Here is a 13,723-nt window from a genome sequence, read left to right as displayed (position 1 = left end):
GGCAAGGAGCCACTGCTGGGGGGCATGTGAAGAGAGGGTCGGGCCCACCATAGGAGTCTCTATCTCTGCACATGCTCTCAGGCATCAGGGGGCCACCTACATGAGCTGTAGGGGCCGGCATGAGCCACCACCGCCATCTAGGGTTCCAGAGGCATGGATCACTGCCAGCGCAGAGGGTCCTGAGAGCAGATACAGGTTGCTGCCCCCACATTCCTGGGAGCACAAGCAGCCCACCAACAACAAAGGTCCCACGATGTAGCCCTGATCACTGTCCTCATCCCCCTAGTGCAGCCAGCCGCCTGCACCAAGGGACCACCGACTGGGAGCCAGCTGCTGCCCCAACCTTCCCAGGGGTGTGCGCATGGGCCATGCACCTGCACACCCATTATCAAGGAGATAACAGCCAGCACATGCTGAAAAAAATAGACAGCAAGCATCCATACCAAAAACAGCCCTCACCCCTCCAAAAAATTAAACCCACACAAGCTATGAAGGGATGCTCCCAGATATACATAGTTCTCCAAGACTATAGTAGATTGGTTTCTCCTAAACTCAGAGTAAGAGAAATATAAAAATGAAGAAGCAGAGGAACCACTCTTAGTTAAAAGATCAAGAGAATTCCCCTGAAAGAACAATGAGACAGACGTCTTCAGTCTAGTAATGGAAGTAATGAAATACAGGAAGAATTAAGAAAGGCTATCAACAGAAATGCAGATAACTGTAAAAAGGAATTCGAAACTATAAGGAGGAGCCAAAAAAAATTAGAAAACTCATTTGCTGAGATGAAAACTGAGCTCATGAGAATGAATAGCAGGATGAAAAATACAGAAGAAAGAATATGTGATCTGGAAGATAGAATAATGGAAATTACCCAATTAAAATAGCAGATAATTATTCAATCAAAATAACAGACAGAAAGTCAAATGGGAAAAAAAAAAAGAAATATAAGAAACCTATGGGATAATATGAGCTTCCCTCTGCCACAGCAGAGGGTCCTGAGAGCAGATATAGGTTGTTGTCCCCCATATTCCTGGGAGCACAAGCAGCCCACCAACAAGGGTCCTGTGACACAGCCCTGACCACTGTCCTCATCCCTGTGGTGCAGCCAGCCACCTGCACCCAGGGACTGCCAACTGGGAGCCAACTGCTGCCCCACCTTCCCTGGTGGCTCAGACAGTAAAGAATCCGCCTGCAGTGAAGAAGACCTGGGTTTGATCCCTGGATTGGAAGATCCTCTGGAGGAGGACATGGCAACACACTCCAGTACTCTTGCCTGGAGAATCCCCATGGACCGAGGAGCCTGGTGGGCTACAGTCCATAGAGTCACAAAGAGTTTGGCACAACACATGGGATAGTATAAAATAGGGCATAGGGCAATCTACACATAACAGGCATTCCAGAAGGAGAAGAAAGAGAAAAGGGGATTGAAAACATGTTTGAAGAAATTATGGCTGAAAACTTCCCAAACCTAAAGAAGGAAACAAATATCCAGAACAGGAAGCACAGAGGGTCCCAAACAGACATCAAGACATAATAAAAATGGCAAAAGTTAAACAGACGATTCCAAGCCCAGCAAGAGAAAAGCAAACAGCTAATTACAAGGGAACCTCCATAAGGCTATCAGCTGATTTCTCTGTGGAAACACTGATAGTTTTCTGGAGAAAAGGGAGTAGCGAAATATATTCCATGCCTTGAAAGAGAAAAATCTGCAACCCAGAATACTCTACCCAGCAAGTTTATCATTTAGAACAGAAAGAGAAATAAAGAATTTCTCAGACACGCGAAAACTAAAAGAATACGAAGCCTATTCTAAAAGAAATATCGAAAGGTCATCTCTACATAAAAAAGCAGCAAGATGATATTTGAAGGAGGAAATCACAACTGGGAAATAAATCATTTAAATCAGCTAGTATACAGATCAAAAGGGCTTCCCAGGTGGTGCTAGTGGTAAAACAAACAAACAAACAAACAAAAAAACCTGCCTGCCAATGTAAGAGATATACGAGACCTGGGTTCAATCCCTGGGTTAGAAAGTTCCCTTGGAGGGCATGGCAACCCACTCAAGAATTCATGCCTGGAGGATCCCATGGACAGAGGAGACTGGCAGGCTGCAGTCCATAGGGTCACATAGCTGAAAATGATTGAAGAAACTTAGTACACACACACATAAAGATCAAAAAGAAAAAAAAAAAAAAAAAAACTGTTTGTGAAAGCAATGATAACACAAGGAACAGCAAGAGGATAAATACAAAGAGGTTAAAAAAAAAAAAAAGACATCAAAATCATAAAATGTGAGTTAGGAGAATAAGAATATGCATATTCTTTATCTTTTTTTAGAATGTGTTTTAGAATGCCTATATGACTATCAGTCTAAAGCAAGCAGATATAGGAAGGGGTTAACATACTTGAAGAACAGAGCAACCATAAATCAAAAACATACAATAGATTCAAAAAACCAAAAAGGGAACCCAGGTTAAAATAAAAGGAAATTATCAAACCACAAAAAGGAAAAGAAAAAACAAAAAGAAAGAAGAAACAATCAACTGGAAAACAAGGTCTGAGATGGCAACATATACATATGTGTCACTAATTACCTTAAATGCTAGTTGACTAAATGCTCCAATCAAAAGACACAGAGTGGCAGACTGGATTAAAAAAAAAAAAAAAGAGTCTACAATATGCAGCCTACAAGAGGACCAACTTAAGGCAAAGGACACACAGACTGAAAGTAAGAAGATGGAAAAAGATAATTCAGGCAAATGGAAATGATAAAAAAGTGGGAGTTTCAATACTCATATCAGACAAAATGGCTTTAAAGACGATAAAGAAAGATAAAGGACACTACATAATGATAAAAGGATCAGTACATGAAGAGGATAATATAGTCGTCATCTTATATGCACCTAATATGGGAGCACCCAAATATATAAAACAAATACTAACAAACAGAAAGGGAGAAATCAGTGGGAATACATTAATAGTAGACTTTAACCTGCAACTCATACCAATGGACACATCTTCCACACAGAGAATCAACAGCGCAACAGAGATCCTAAAAGTGCACATGGAACATTCTCTAGGATTAACCACATCAGTTCAGTTCAGTTCAGTCACTCAGTTGTGTCCGACTCTTTGCAACCCCATGAATCGCAGCACACCAGGCCCCCCTGTCCACCACCAACTCCTGGAGTTTACTCTAACTCATGTCCATCGAGTCAGTGATGCTATCCAGCCATCTCATCCTCTGTCGTCCCCTTCTCTTCCTGCCCCCAATCCCTCCCAGTATCAGGGTTTTTCCCAATGAGTCAACTCTTCGCATGAGGTAGCCAAAGTATTGGAGTTTCAGCGTCAACATCAGTCCTTCAATGAACACCCAGGACTGATCTGCTTTAAGATGGATGGGTCAGATCTTCTTGCAGTCCAAGGGACTCTCAAGAGTCTTCTCCAAAACCACAATTCAAAAGCATCAATGCTTCGGCGCTCAGTTTTCTTCACCTTCCAACTCTCACATCCATACATGACTACTAGAAAAACCATAGCCTTGACTAGATGGACCTTTGTTAGCAAAGTAATGTCTTCGCTTTTAAATATGCTATCTAAGTTTGTCATAACTTTTCTTCCAAGAAGTAATCGTCTTTTAATTTCATGGCTGCAATCACCATCTGCAGTGATTTTGGAGCCCCCCAAAAATAAAGTCTGACACTGTTTCCAGTTTCCCTATCTATTTGCCATGAAGTGATGGGACCAGATGCCATGATCTTAGTTTTCTGAATGTTGAGCTTTAAGCCAACTTTTTCACTATCCTCCTTCACTGTCATCAAGAGGCTTTTTAGTTCCTCTTCACTACATACTAGGGCACAAAACTTAGAAATTATTTCAGGCATCTTCTCTGACCACATGGCATGAAACTAGAAATCAACCACAGGAAAAGAAATAAGAAAAAAGTGACTACATGGAGACTAAACAACATGGTGTGACTAGAAGAGAAATGAAAGGCAAAGGAGAAAATGAAAGATTACCCATTTGAATGCAGAGTTCCAAGGAATAGCAAGGAGAGATAAGAAAGCCTTCCTCAGTGATCAGTGCAAAGAAACAGAAGAAAACAATAGAATGGGAAAGACTAGAGATCTCTTCAAGAAAATTAGAGATACTAAAGGAACATTTCATGCAAAGATGGGCACAATAAAGGACAGAAATGGTATGGACCTAACAGAAGCAGAAGATATTAAGAAGAGGTGGCAAGAATACACAGAAGAACTATACAAGTAAGATCTTCACAACCTAGATAATCACGATAGTGAATTCACACACCTAGAGCCAGACATCCTGCAATGTGAAGTCAAGTGGGCCTTAGGAAGCATCACTACCAACAAAGCTAGTGGAGGTGATGGAATTCCCGCTGAGCTATTTCAAATCCTAAAAGATGATGCTGTGAAAGTGCTGCACTCAATATGCCAGCAAATTTGGAAAACTCAGCAGTGGCCACAGGACTGGAAAAGGTCAGTTTTCATTCCAATCCCTAAGAAAGGCAATGCCAAAGAATGTTCAAACTACCGCACATTTGCACTCATCTCACATGCTAGCAAAATAATGCTCAAAATTCTCCAACAGTACGTGAACCGTGAACTTTCAGATGTTCAAACTGGATTTAGAAAAGGCAGAAGAACCAGTGATCAAACTGCCAACGTCTGTTGAATCATAAAAAAAGCAAGAGAGTTCCAGAAAAACATCTGCTTTATTGACTATGCCAAAGTCTTTGACTGTGTGGACCACAAAAAACTCTGGGAAATTCGTAAAGAGATGGGAATACCTGACCACCTGACCTGCCTCTTGAGAAATCTGTATGCAGGTCAGGACACAACAGTTAGAACTGGACATGGACAACAGACTGGTTCCAAATAGGGAACAGAGTATGTCAAGGCTGTATACTGTCACCGTGCTTATTTAACTTATATGCAGAGTACATCACGAGAAACGCTGGGCTGGATGAAGCACAAGCTGGGATCAAGATTGCCAGGAGAAATATCAATAATCTCAGATGTGCAGATGACACCACCCTGATAGCAGAAATCAGAGAACTAAAGAGCCTCTTGATGAAAGTGAAAGAGGAGTGTGAAAAAGTTGGCTTAAAACTCAACATTCAGAAAACTAAGAAAAAAAAAAAAAGAAAACTAAGATCATGGTATCTGATCCCATCACCTCATGGCAAATAGATGGGGAAACAGTGACAGACTTTATTTTTGGGGGGCTCCAAAATCACTGTAGATGGTGACTGCAGCCATGAAATTAAAAGATGCTTGCTCCTTGGAAGAAAAGCTATAACCAACCTAGACAGCATATTAAAGAGCAGAGACATTACTTTTCCAACAAAGATCCATCTAGTCAAAGCTATGGTTTTTCCAGTAGTCATATATAGATGTGAAAGTTGGACTATAAAGAAAGCTGAGCACCGAAGAATTGATGCTTTTGAATTGTGGTGTTGGAGAAGACTCTTGAGTGTCCCTTGGACTGCAAGGAGATCCAACCCATCCATCCTAGAGCAGATCAGTCCTGGGTATTCATTGGAAGGACTGATGTTGAAACTGAAACTCCAATACTTTGGCCACCTGATGCGAAGAACGGACTCACTAGAAAAGACCCTGATGCTGGGAAAGATTGGGGGCAGGAGGAGAAAGGGACGACAGAAGATGAGATGGCTGGATGGCATCACCAACTCGATGGACATGAGTCTGAGTAATCTCCAGAAGTTGGTGATGGACAGGGCGGCCTGGCGTGCTGCGGTTCATGGGGTTGCAAAGAGTCAGACACAACTGAGTGACAGAACTGAACTCAACTGAAACAACGTGCTACTAAAAAACCAACGGGTCAACAAGAAAATCAAGAAGGAAATTACAAAGCAATAAAGTAGTACATATTAGAATCTTCCTAACGGTCCCTTAATACTAAATTTCATTAACATCAGATTATTATTTAAAATGCAAAAGCAAAATAATAGTTTTCCTCTTTTTTCACTACAAATAAAATTTATATTTGGAAGCTTACACTTACTGCATTATCATTGATAGCAACAATAGTTGCTTGTGGGTTGATTTTAACTATCAACCCACAAAAACAGGAACAGATGTTCTCTCAACACAAATTCTATAGAAGTATCATTCTATCTTCACTACTGATTCAATCATATGTATGCACGCCCAGTCATATACAACTCTTTGGAAGCCTCTGGACTGTAGCCCAAAAGGCTCCTCTGTCCATGGGATATTTCAAGCAAGAATACTGGAGTGGGTTGCTGCTTTCTATTTCCTCCTACAAGGGATCTTCCTGACTCAGGGATTGAATCTGTCTCCTGTGTCTCCTGCATTGCAGGCAGATTCTTTACCCACTGAGCCATCAAGGAAACCTAAGTATACCTCAGTGAAAATGATTTAATTTCAACCACCCAAAAATGCTAGTAGTCTTCCAGGCTAAGTTCAACTATTTATTTACCAATAGGAGGCCTAGACACCAAAAAAAAAAAAAAAAAATGGGTAACTGGTATTCATAAAAGCCTCAGTATGCTCAGCGCCCATCTTACTGACTGGCAGAGAGCAGATGTGGCATAGGTATTCGATGGATAGAAGAGGATGATGAATGGATGGAATCAGGCAAGCAGGCAAGGAGAAAGGAAAAGCAGAAAGAAGTGAAAAGGAAGCCCCAAAGATTCCCTAAATCCAAGAAGTATATGTGATATGATACAGACAGAAGTATAGAGACATGGAGATAACTGCTAGTCACACCAGCTGGGACAGACACAAAAGAGGAAATGGGAACTCAAGCAGCTTTTTCAGATACTAAGTAAAGAGAGACAATAGTGTGTTACAAGAGCATAAACACTGCTAGACAAAGGCGCAAAGTAAGGAAAATGAAATGCACGTTCATAGAACAGTAACCTGATTAATTCGACTAAAGTAGAGAGTTTCTGAAAGAAACCAAGGGAGGTTAAGCCTGCAAACAGAGGTAGGTAAATACTGTGTCTCCTCTACCCACTGCCCGCTTTAAACATCAGTACCTCCTGCTAATCACACAGTCATACCCCCATCACGTGCTTTTCTTCTCCAAATCCCCAAGAAAACCAAAATTTCGGATAAAGTGACAAAAAGGGTTACAATCACAGAAAATGAAAAAGAGAAAAAAAAAACTGATATATAAACAATTTGAAGGAAAAAAGAAAAAACCTTGACTAGCAATATTCATTTTCAACTAGCAACTGATTATATCCTTACCAGAGTTTGTATATGATTTCAGAGAGGTTTTGATTTCACAAATATGGTTTGGACTACTTTGAACCACATAGCCATTAAGGCAATAAACTAGGACAGGAAAGTAAATAGCACCAATTGTCTGCCTTCTATGTGCCAGGCAGAGTTGTAGGAACTTGACAAACACTATTTCATTAAATCCTAATATTATTCATTTGGAATTATTCCTCCACTTTCACACATATCAGAAAAAGTTACGTAAGAGGGACCTAACTGTACATCAAGCTATGTATGATGCAGATTTACGTGGAGTAACAGTAATTAGTGACTACTGTTGCCATCACCCAAGGTGTGTGTTCAGCACCTTTTTAATAGGACCAGAAAGAAATATGGCTGTAAATGCACCTGCTCAAGGTCAAATATACATGGCTTGTATCCAAATGCCTAAAGGCATGAAAAGCCAGGCCCGTCATTAAAACCCATCACTGAAGCTACTGGGGTGCTTAACTTCAATCCAAACCACGACCTTAAAGGAACAATGAGAAAGTGTGTTTTAAGTCAAACTAAAATGACTTGAGAATAGTGCTCCCGGTCCCAGCTTACACTGCCAAATCGAATTCAGAGACATGAGACCCAGGAAGGCAAGATACAGGGGAAAGGACAGCATTCTTGTAAAACCCTTCCCTGTTGTAGTAACACTCATGCATTATACACAGAAGGGATGATTCCTGACCATCACACATTTATTGGACAATGACTGGACGTCTACACTCCGTCAGATACTACTGCTGGATATAAGACTGCTCCCGGCCCTAAACATTCACAGTCTAATAATTTAACAAGCTGTATGAGAAAGTCTGTACTCCTAGAGTGGGTCCTCCTACTTTGATATAAAAATCAAGATAGCCTTTAGAAAAGCTACAATGAGAGTCACACAATCTAAATTGTAAAGCCCAGGCCCTTAATTGACTAGCTAGTGCTCCAAAAGCTCACTGACACACTTCATTTTATTTTATTCACATTAATAACAGATTTGATTTTCTAAGTACAGCTCCTGGATGGGTCACTGACTAGCTTAATACCCTGAAGCAAGTTACTTCACATGCCTGACCCTGGTTTGCTCATTGGGAAAACACTGTCACAAGGATTAGAGATAATTATGCAATGCACCAACACAGAGCCTTGCATTTAGAAGTGCAACAAATATAGCAAACATCATAATCACAGGATGTATAAGCCAATAACAAACTGACCAGAAACATCAAATTAGAAGCAATGGGGGGTGGGGGCAGGGACCAACAATAGCTCTATGAATCAATAGCTAACAGGAAGTAAAAAGTTAAGAAAACCAGGCAGATACAAAACTTTAGAAACAGCCAACTAGAGTCACCAGACAATTACACTTCAATAGCACCTGAGGGCAACACCAATGATTTCACAGAATGAAACCATGATGGCCTAAAGATGACATTAAGCCATTTAAAACACATGAACCATTAAGTCCACATGTTTTTTAAAAAAAGACAAGCACATAATTAAATGACTTTGGAAAGATTTCTTTCAAAAGTGATTTAGCATCACCAACTTAACATTTCATATGCCTAAACTTTAACTGCAAAATTCTATTCACAAGCTTCTGCTTAAGTATAGCATGTGCAAAGAAATCTCTTAAATTTCATAGCAATTTTTCTATTAAACACCGAAAAAGATGTTTTTTCAAATTAACTGTGAAATTTCAGTCCAATGGCTTAAGACATCATCAGCTCCTGAATAGCTAAAACAAGATAAAGTCTTGGTCTCCTTTATTGCTAAATGCTGTTATATCAGCAACAAAACACAAACATGTGCCATGCAGATCTCTCTTCACTTGAATTTTCTCCCCACATTTGGAAGGAAGTAAGAAGAAAAACATCTGTTCCTTTCTGCAGAGCTGACAACCCTCATTCTATGGTTTAAAAATAAAAGATGTTCATGGAGGCTTATAGATCTAACTATCACCTGCTTCAAAGGCAGCTGGCAATTAATTGTTACAAAGACATGCAAATTAAAGCCAGAAAACAATTTCCCTGAGGACAATGCTAGTCCTCGCCAGAGCTCTAGTAATTTCCAAGACACCCATAAAATACTAGAGGATAGTAAAGAATCAAAGAAAAGGCAGATGACAAGAAAACAGACAACAGCTGAGGAACAGAGGCCTGTGTCACTCTGGATTCCCTGGATTCACCACAGGGAAGCTTCCAGGAGAGCTGTCTGGAGAAAGCCTGCTTCACTGACCAGCAATCACCCTGCATCTAGCCCAGGAAGACCAGATGCTCAACAATGAAAGGAGTTCACCATATTAATAACAGAAACTGGAAAATATTGTAAGTGAAGGCCTTAAACACCATAATATTTTTTAAAGTTTTTTCTCTATATGATGTCTTACTTACAGTGCTGAACATCCAAAAATGACTAATAAGCAAGAACATTCAGACTGGAATCAGTAGACTCAGCTATTTTTGGCTCAGCATCTGAAAAAATTACAGTGTGACCTTGAAAAAGTTTCATCTCTTTGTTTACCTCCATGTGACCACCAGCTACAAGATTAGGTTAAACCTACCAATTCTTTTTTTTTTTCTTTTAAGAAAGAGAATGGGTGAGATAAATATACAGAAACTGCTATATAAATAACCAATGGTTACTGACCAACTACATCCAAGCATCAAATATAAAGCTCTGCCCCATATGTATCATCTTATGTGGAATCTATTATATGACACAGATGAACTGATCTATGAAACGGGAACAGACTCACAGACACAGAGAACAGATTTGAAGTTGCAGGAAGGGGTTGCGATGGAGTGAAAGGTTGGGGTTGGCAGATGTAAGCTATTACATACAGAATGGGTAAAGAAGAAGGTCCTACTACATAGCACAGAGAACCATATTCAATATCCTGGTATAAACTATATGGAAAAAAAATATTAAAAAGAATGTATATAGTGACTGGACAACAAAACATATATATAACTGAATCACTTTGCTGTATGGCAGAAATTAATACAACATTAAAAACCAACTATACTTCAATTAAAAAATAAAATAAAGGTGATGCCCATATTAAAGCAACTAACTACACAGTAAAAAATTCTGCTTGGAGGTCAATAAAACCCACTTACCTCCTGAACAGGAATCCTGCTAAGAGTCCCACATTTCAAATTTGGAAATACTTAGAACATTTAAATGAAATGCTAGCTCCAAGAATACCCCTTTTATATTCCTTAAGGAAAACAAAACTTTAACCTGGGGTTGAAGGGTCCTATGATCTTCAAGACTCAGATCAATCCTCCTATGAGTTTCTCTCTCTTCATCCCTTGCCAAGGCGGTAAGTCACTGCACACCTGATGTGCCCAAAGTGCTCTTATCTCTGTGTGTCCTGTGCTCTCAGTCAGTGAGCACAGAAAGGCAGGACCAGGATCCAATGATCTCCGTGTCACTCAGCACTTAACATACTGTCTGGCACAATATGGCTGCCCTGTGTATGTATATACGTGTATATGTGAAATGAAGGAAATGTATTTTTCATTTAATATTCATTTGGAAATTTATCTAGTGAATATCAGACTATAAACATTCCTAACTTAACCTACAAAATAACAGGAAAGGAAAAGTAAAAAAGGGAGAGCAAGCATGTAAAACATGGAGGAGGCCACTCTTAATGAGAAGAATCTATAAATGTAAAAATAAGAGAGTCCATAGATGAAACTTAAACTGTGGTCAATACAAGCAAGTACCAAAAGTGAGTAATATTTACCTAAGGGTGAGGCAGCCGTGTTCATTAAAAAACATAATCTACTATTTTACAGAAAACCTATTTACTAAAGTAATATAAGATTTATTAAAGAATATAAGATTTTAAGCTTTTCAAATTATCCTTTGAAATTTTTAATACTTCAAATACTTATCACAACCTGCCAAGACTTGCATAAATTAGCATTTTCTCCTGCTTCTTAAATTCTTACACTCAGCTATTTAATAATTAAGAAAACTTAGTAAGCATGAAATGAGCTGACACTCACCATCAGAAAGGCCCTGGGATCTAACCAAGGATGAATTCACTGCACTATTTGACATTCACCACGGTGAGCTGACCCTTGGACTGGCCCTAAAGCGTCCACAGCAGACGCTGGGAAGGTACCAGCAGCATCCCGTGTGCTCTTGGCCTGCTCACCATCAGTCTCCGAGCCACACCCTGTCTTAGTCGGGCCATGAAACCAAATGTAAATGATCCCTAATACTCTAGATCACTCTGTATTAATTTTCTGAAAGCATGTATGAGATTTGGTTGTGTCAGCAAACGGGAGTGACCACCTAAGTTCACTAACGCGTCCACCCTGATCACCGAGAGAAACTACGCATCACACGGCGCACACAGGCGGGTACATCAGAGCAGTCCTAGAATAGATCATGTGTCACAGGGCTGTGAACAACCTCCTTATTTTTAATGCTGTGGGAGGACGAAAAGAGAAGGATGGCTTTGCAAACGGTGCCAAAAAGGAGTTGCTCTGCCTGGCGTGACCCGGGATATTTTGGAGAAGTGGACACAGTGGCCCTTTTTCTAGATGACTTAGAACAGACAGACTAAGCTGCTCCCCTTAATTCTCTGTATGCAAATCGAAGCATTTCCGAGGGGCAGGTGCCCAGGGCCCGAGCCCAGGGCTCACCTGCGAACACACCCTGGAGGCCGCCTGCCCCGCGCTGCACCAGGTGCGCCGAGACTCCCGCCCCGGGAGCACGGCCCAGCTCCGCAGTCCAGTCTGCCGAGCGGCTGCGGCCCGCGCGGGGCTTCCTAGCCGGGGCAGCGGCGGGGGCCGCGGTGTCTCCGGAACCGCGGCCCAGGGAGGACTCCGGCCGTCTCTGGACCCGGGGGCTGTGGCTGGGGGACGGAGACGGGGAGGGCCCTGGCGAGCTGAGCTGCCGGGTGGTGGTCCTGACATAACAGGGCGCCAGGAGCGGGCGGGCCCGGGGGCGACGCGGGCTGCAAGCTGGACTGCGTGGCGGGGAGGCGGCCACGGGGATGACGGGCTTCGGCGCGCCCTCCTCGCGCGTCGCCCCTGGCGTGCGCGGGGCCTCTCCCGCCGCCAGGCCGCACTCCACCCCCGGAGAGTCTCGGGGTGCGTCCTCGAAGGCGTCCTCCTCGCCTTCCTCGTCCGTGTCCGCTGCCCCTCGGTCCCCGGGAACCGACCCAGGAGACGCGAAGGCGGTGGCTGCGGGCGGCTCTGCGGCCGGGGGCCTGTCGCGGGGCGCGCACAGCGCCGCTTCGGCGCTGGGGCCCGGTGGGGGTCGGTCCAGGCCCGGCAGGGCCTCAGGCAGAGAGGCGGTGGAGGGGGGCGACACCGGGGGCGACTCGGGGCCCAGGGACTGCTGCTGCAGTTGCTGGAGGCGGATCGCCTGCTGGATGTCCGAGAGCAAGTCCTCCTGCTCCGCGGCCGAGTGAAAACTGTAGAGGTCTGTGTCCGACCCCGAGCTGGTCCTTTGTCCATCCTGCGCCCCCGCCGCGGTCTCCGAATACTCGGCCACTGCCGGGCCGCCGACCCTGGCCAAGCTGGGGCCCCCGGGACGCGTCACCTCGAAAGGATCCGCACATTCGGTATCCGACAGGCCCATCTCATCGGCTGAGAGGCTGAGGTCTGGGGTTTTGGTAACCAGAGAGTGGGCGCTGTCCAGCTCGCCGGCCTGCAGGGCCTGGGGGTCCAGCACATCCTCACGAGAGCCGCCAGTACCTCTGCCCTTGGACAGGGTCTTCCGGATGCGCAGGTTGGAGAACACCGAGGCCCTGGGGTCCGACCTGCTCTTTTTCCGGCCCGGCTCCGCGCCGCCGCCCCCCTTTCCATGCCGGCCCGGCGCCTTCTTGCCCCCGCCCGCCTTCTTTGTGCCCTCGGCCTCGCGGGGCCCAGCGGCGTCCTCACCGCCGCCGCCTCCATGCGGGACATCGCCCGCGCTTCTTTTCGGCTTCGCGTCCTGGTTCCCCATGCTGCAGCCGCCGCCGCTGTGGGCGGTCAGGCCATGCCAGCCCCTGGGCCCGGCAGCGCCGGGCTCCCGGCGAGAAGCGCGGCGGCCGCACCGCTAGGCCGAGGGAGGATGTCCGCGCACCTGCCGCGCTTCGCACAACGCGCCGAGGCTGCGCCCGCCCGCGCGTGGCTGAACGCGCGCACGCAGCACCGCCAATGACCGGGCGGGACGCACAAGGCCCCACCCCTCCCGGCCCCATGACCCCGCCCCATCGGCCCTAGGCCCCGTCCCTCGGCCCTGCCCCTCCTCCGCTGAAACGCCAGGAGCGCCCTTCGGTCCGGGGACTTAACCGCCGCCAGAGTCCATTGCCTGTCCCCGCCAAACAGCTTGGCAGATAAAAGATCTACGCTGAGAAAAAGAGAAAAAATTTAAAGAGGAAAAAGGGAAGCCACATTTCAGTTTAGTGGTGCGGTAATATCAAAGCTACATACTGT

The 13,723-nt window shown here is 44.3% G+C and overlaps 1 protein-coding gene across 1 annotated transcript in view; it reads right to left on the bottom strand.

The window, feature by feature from the left end:
* The window catches only part of FMN2 (formin 2), a 346,102-nt gene extending 332,852 nt beyond the window's left edge, over nt 1-13,250 (bottom strand). Inside the window, exon 1 of the mRNA XM_061161517.1 lies at nt 13,187-13,250. Within this exon, the coding sequence (XP_061017500.1) occupies nt 13,187-13,250 (64 nt within the window). The remainder of the gene's footprint in view (nt 1-13,186) is intronic.
* Between the last annotated feature and the right edge of the window lie 473 nt (nt 13,251-13,723).

The sequence above is a fragment of the Dama dama genome, chromosome 15 (genome assembly GCF_033118175.1).
Source record: "Dama dama isolate Ldn47 chromosome 15, ASM3311817v1, whole genome shotgun sequence".
Taxonomy (NCBI): Eukaryota; Metazoa; Chordata; class Mammalia; order Artiodactyla; family Cervidae; genus Dama; species Dama dama.
The sequence above is the reverse complement of the archived record's forward strand: the minus strand, read 5'-3'. Positions and strand labels throughout refer to the sequence as shown.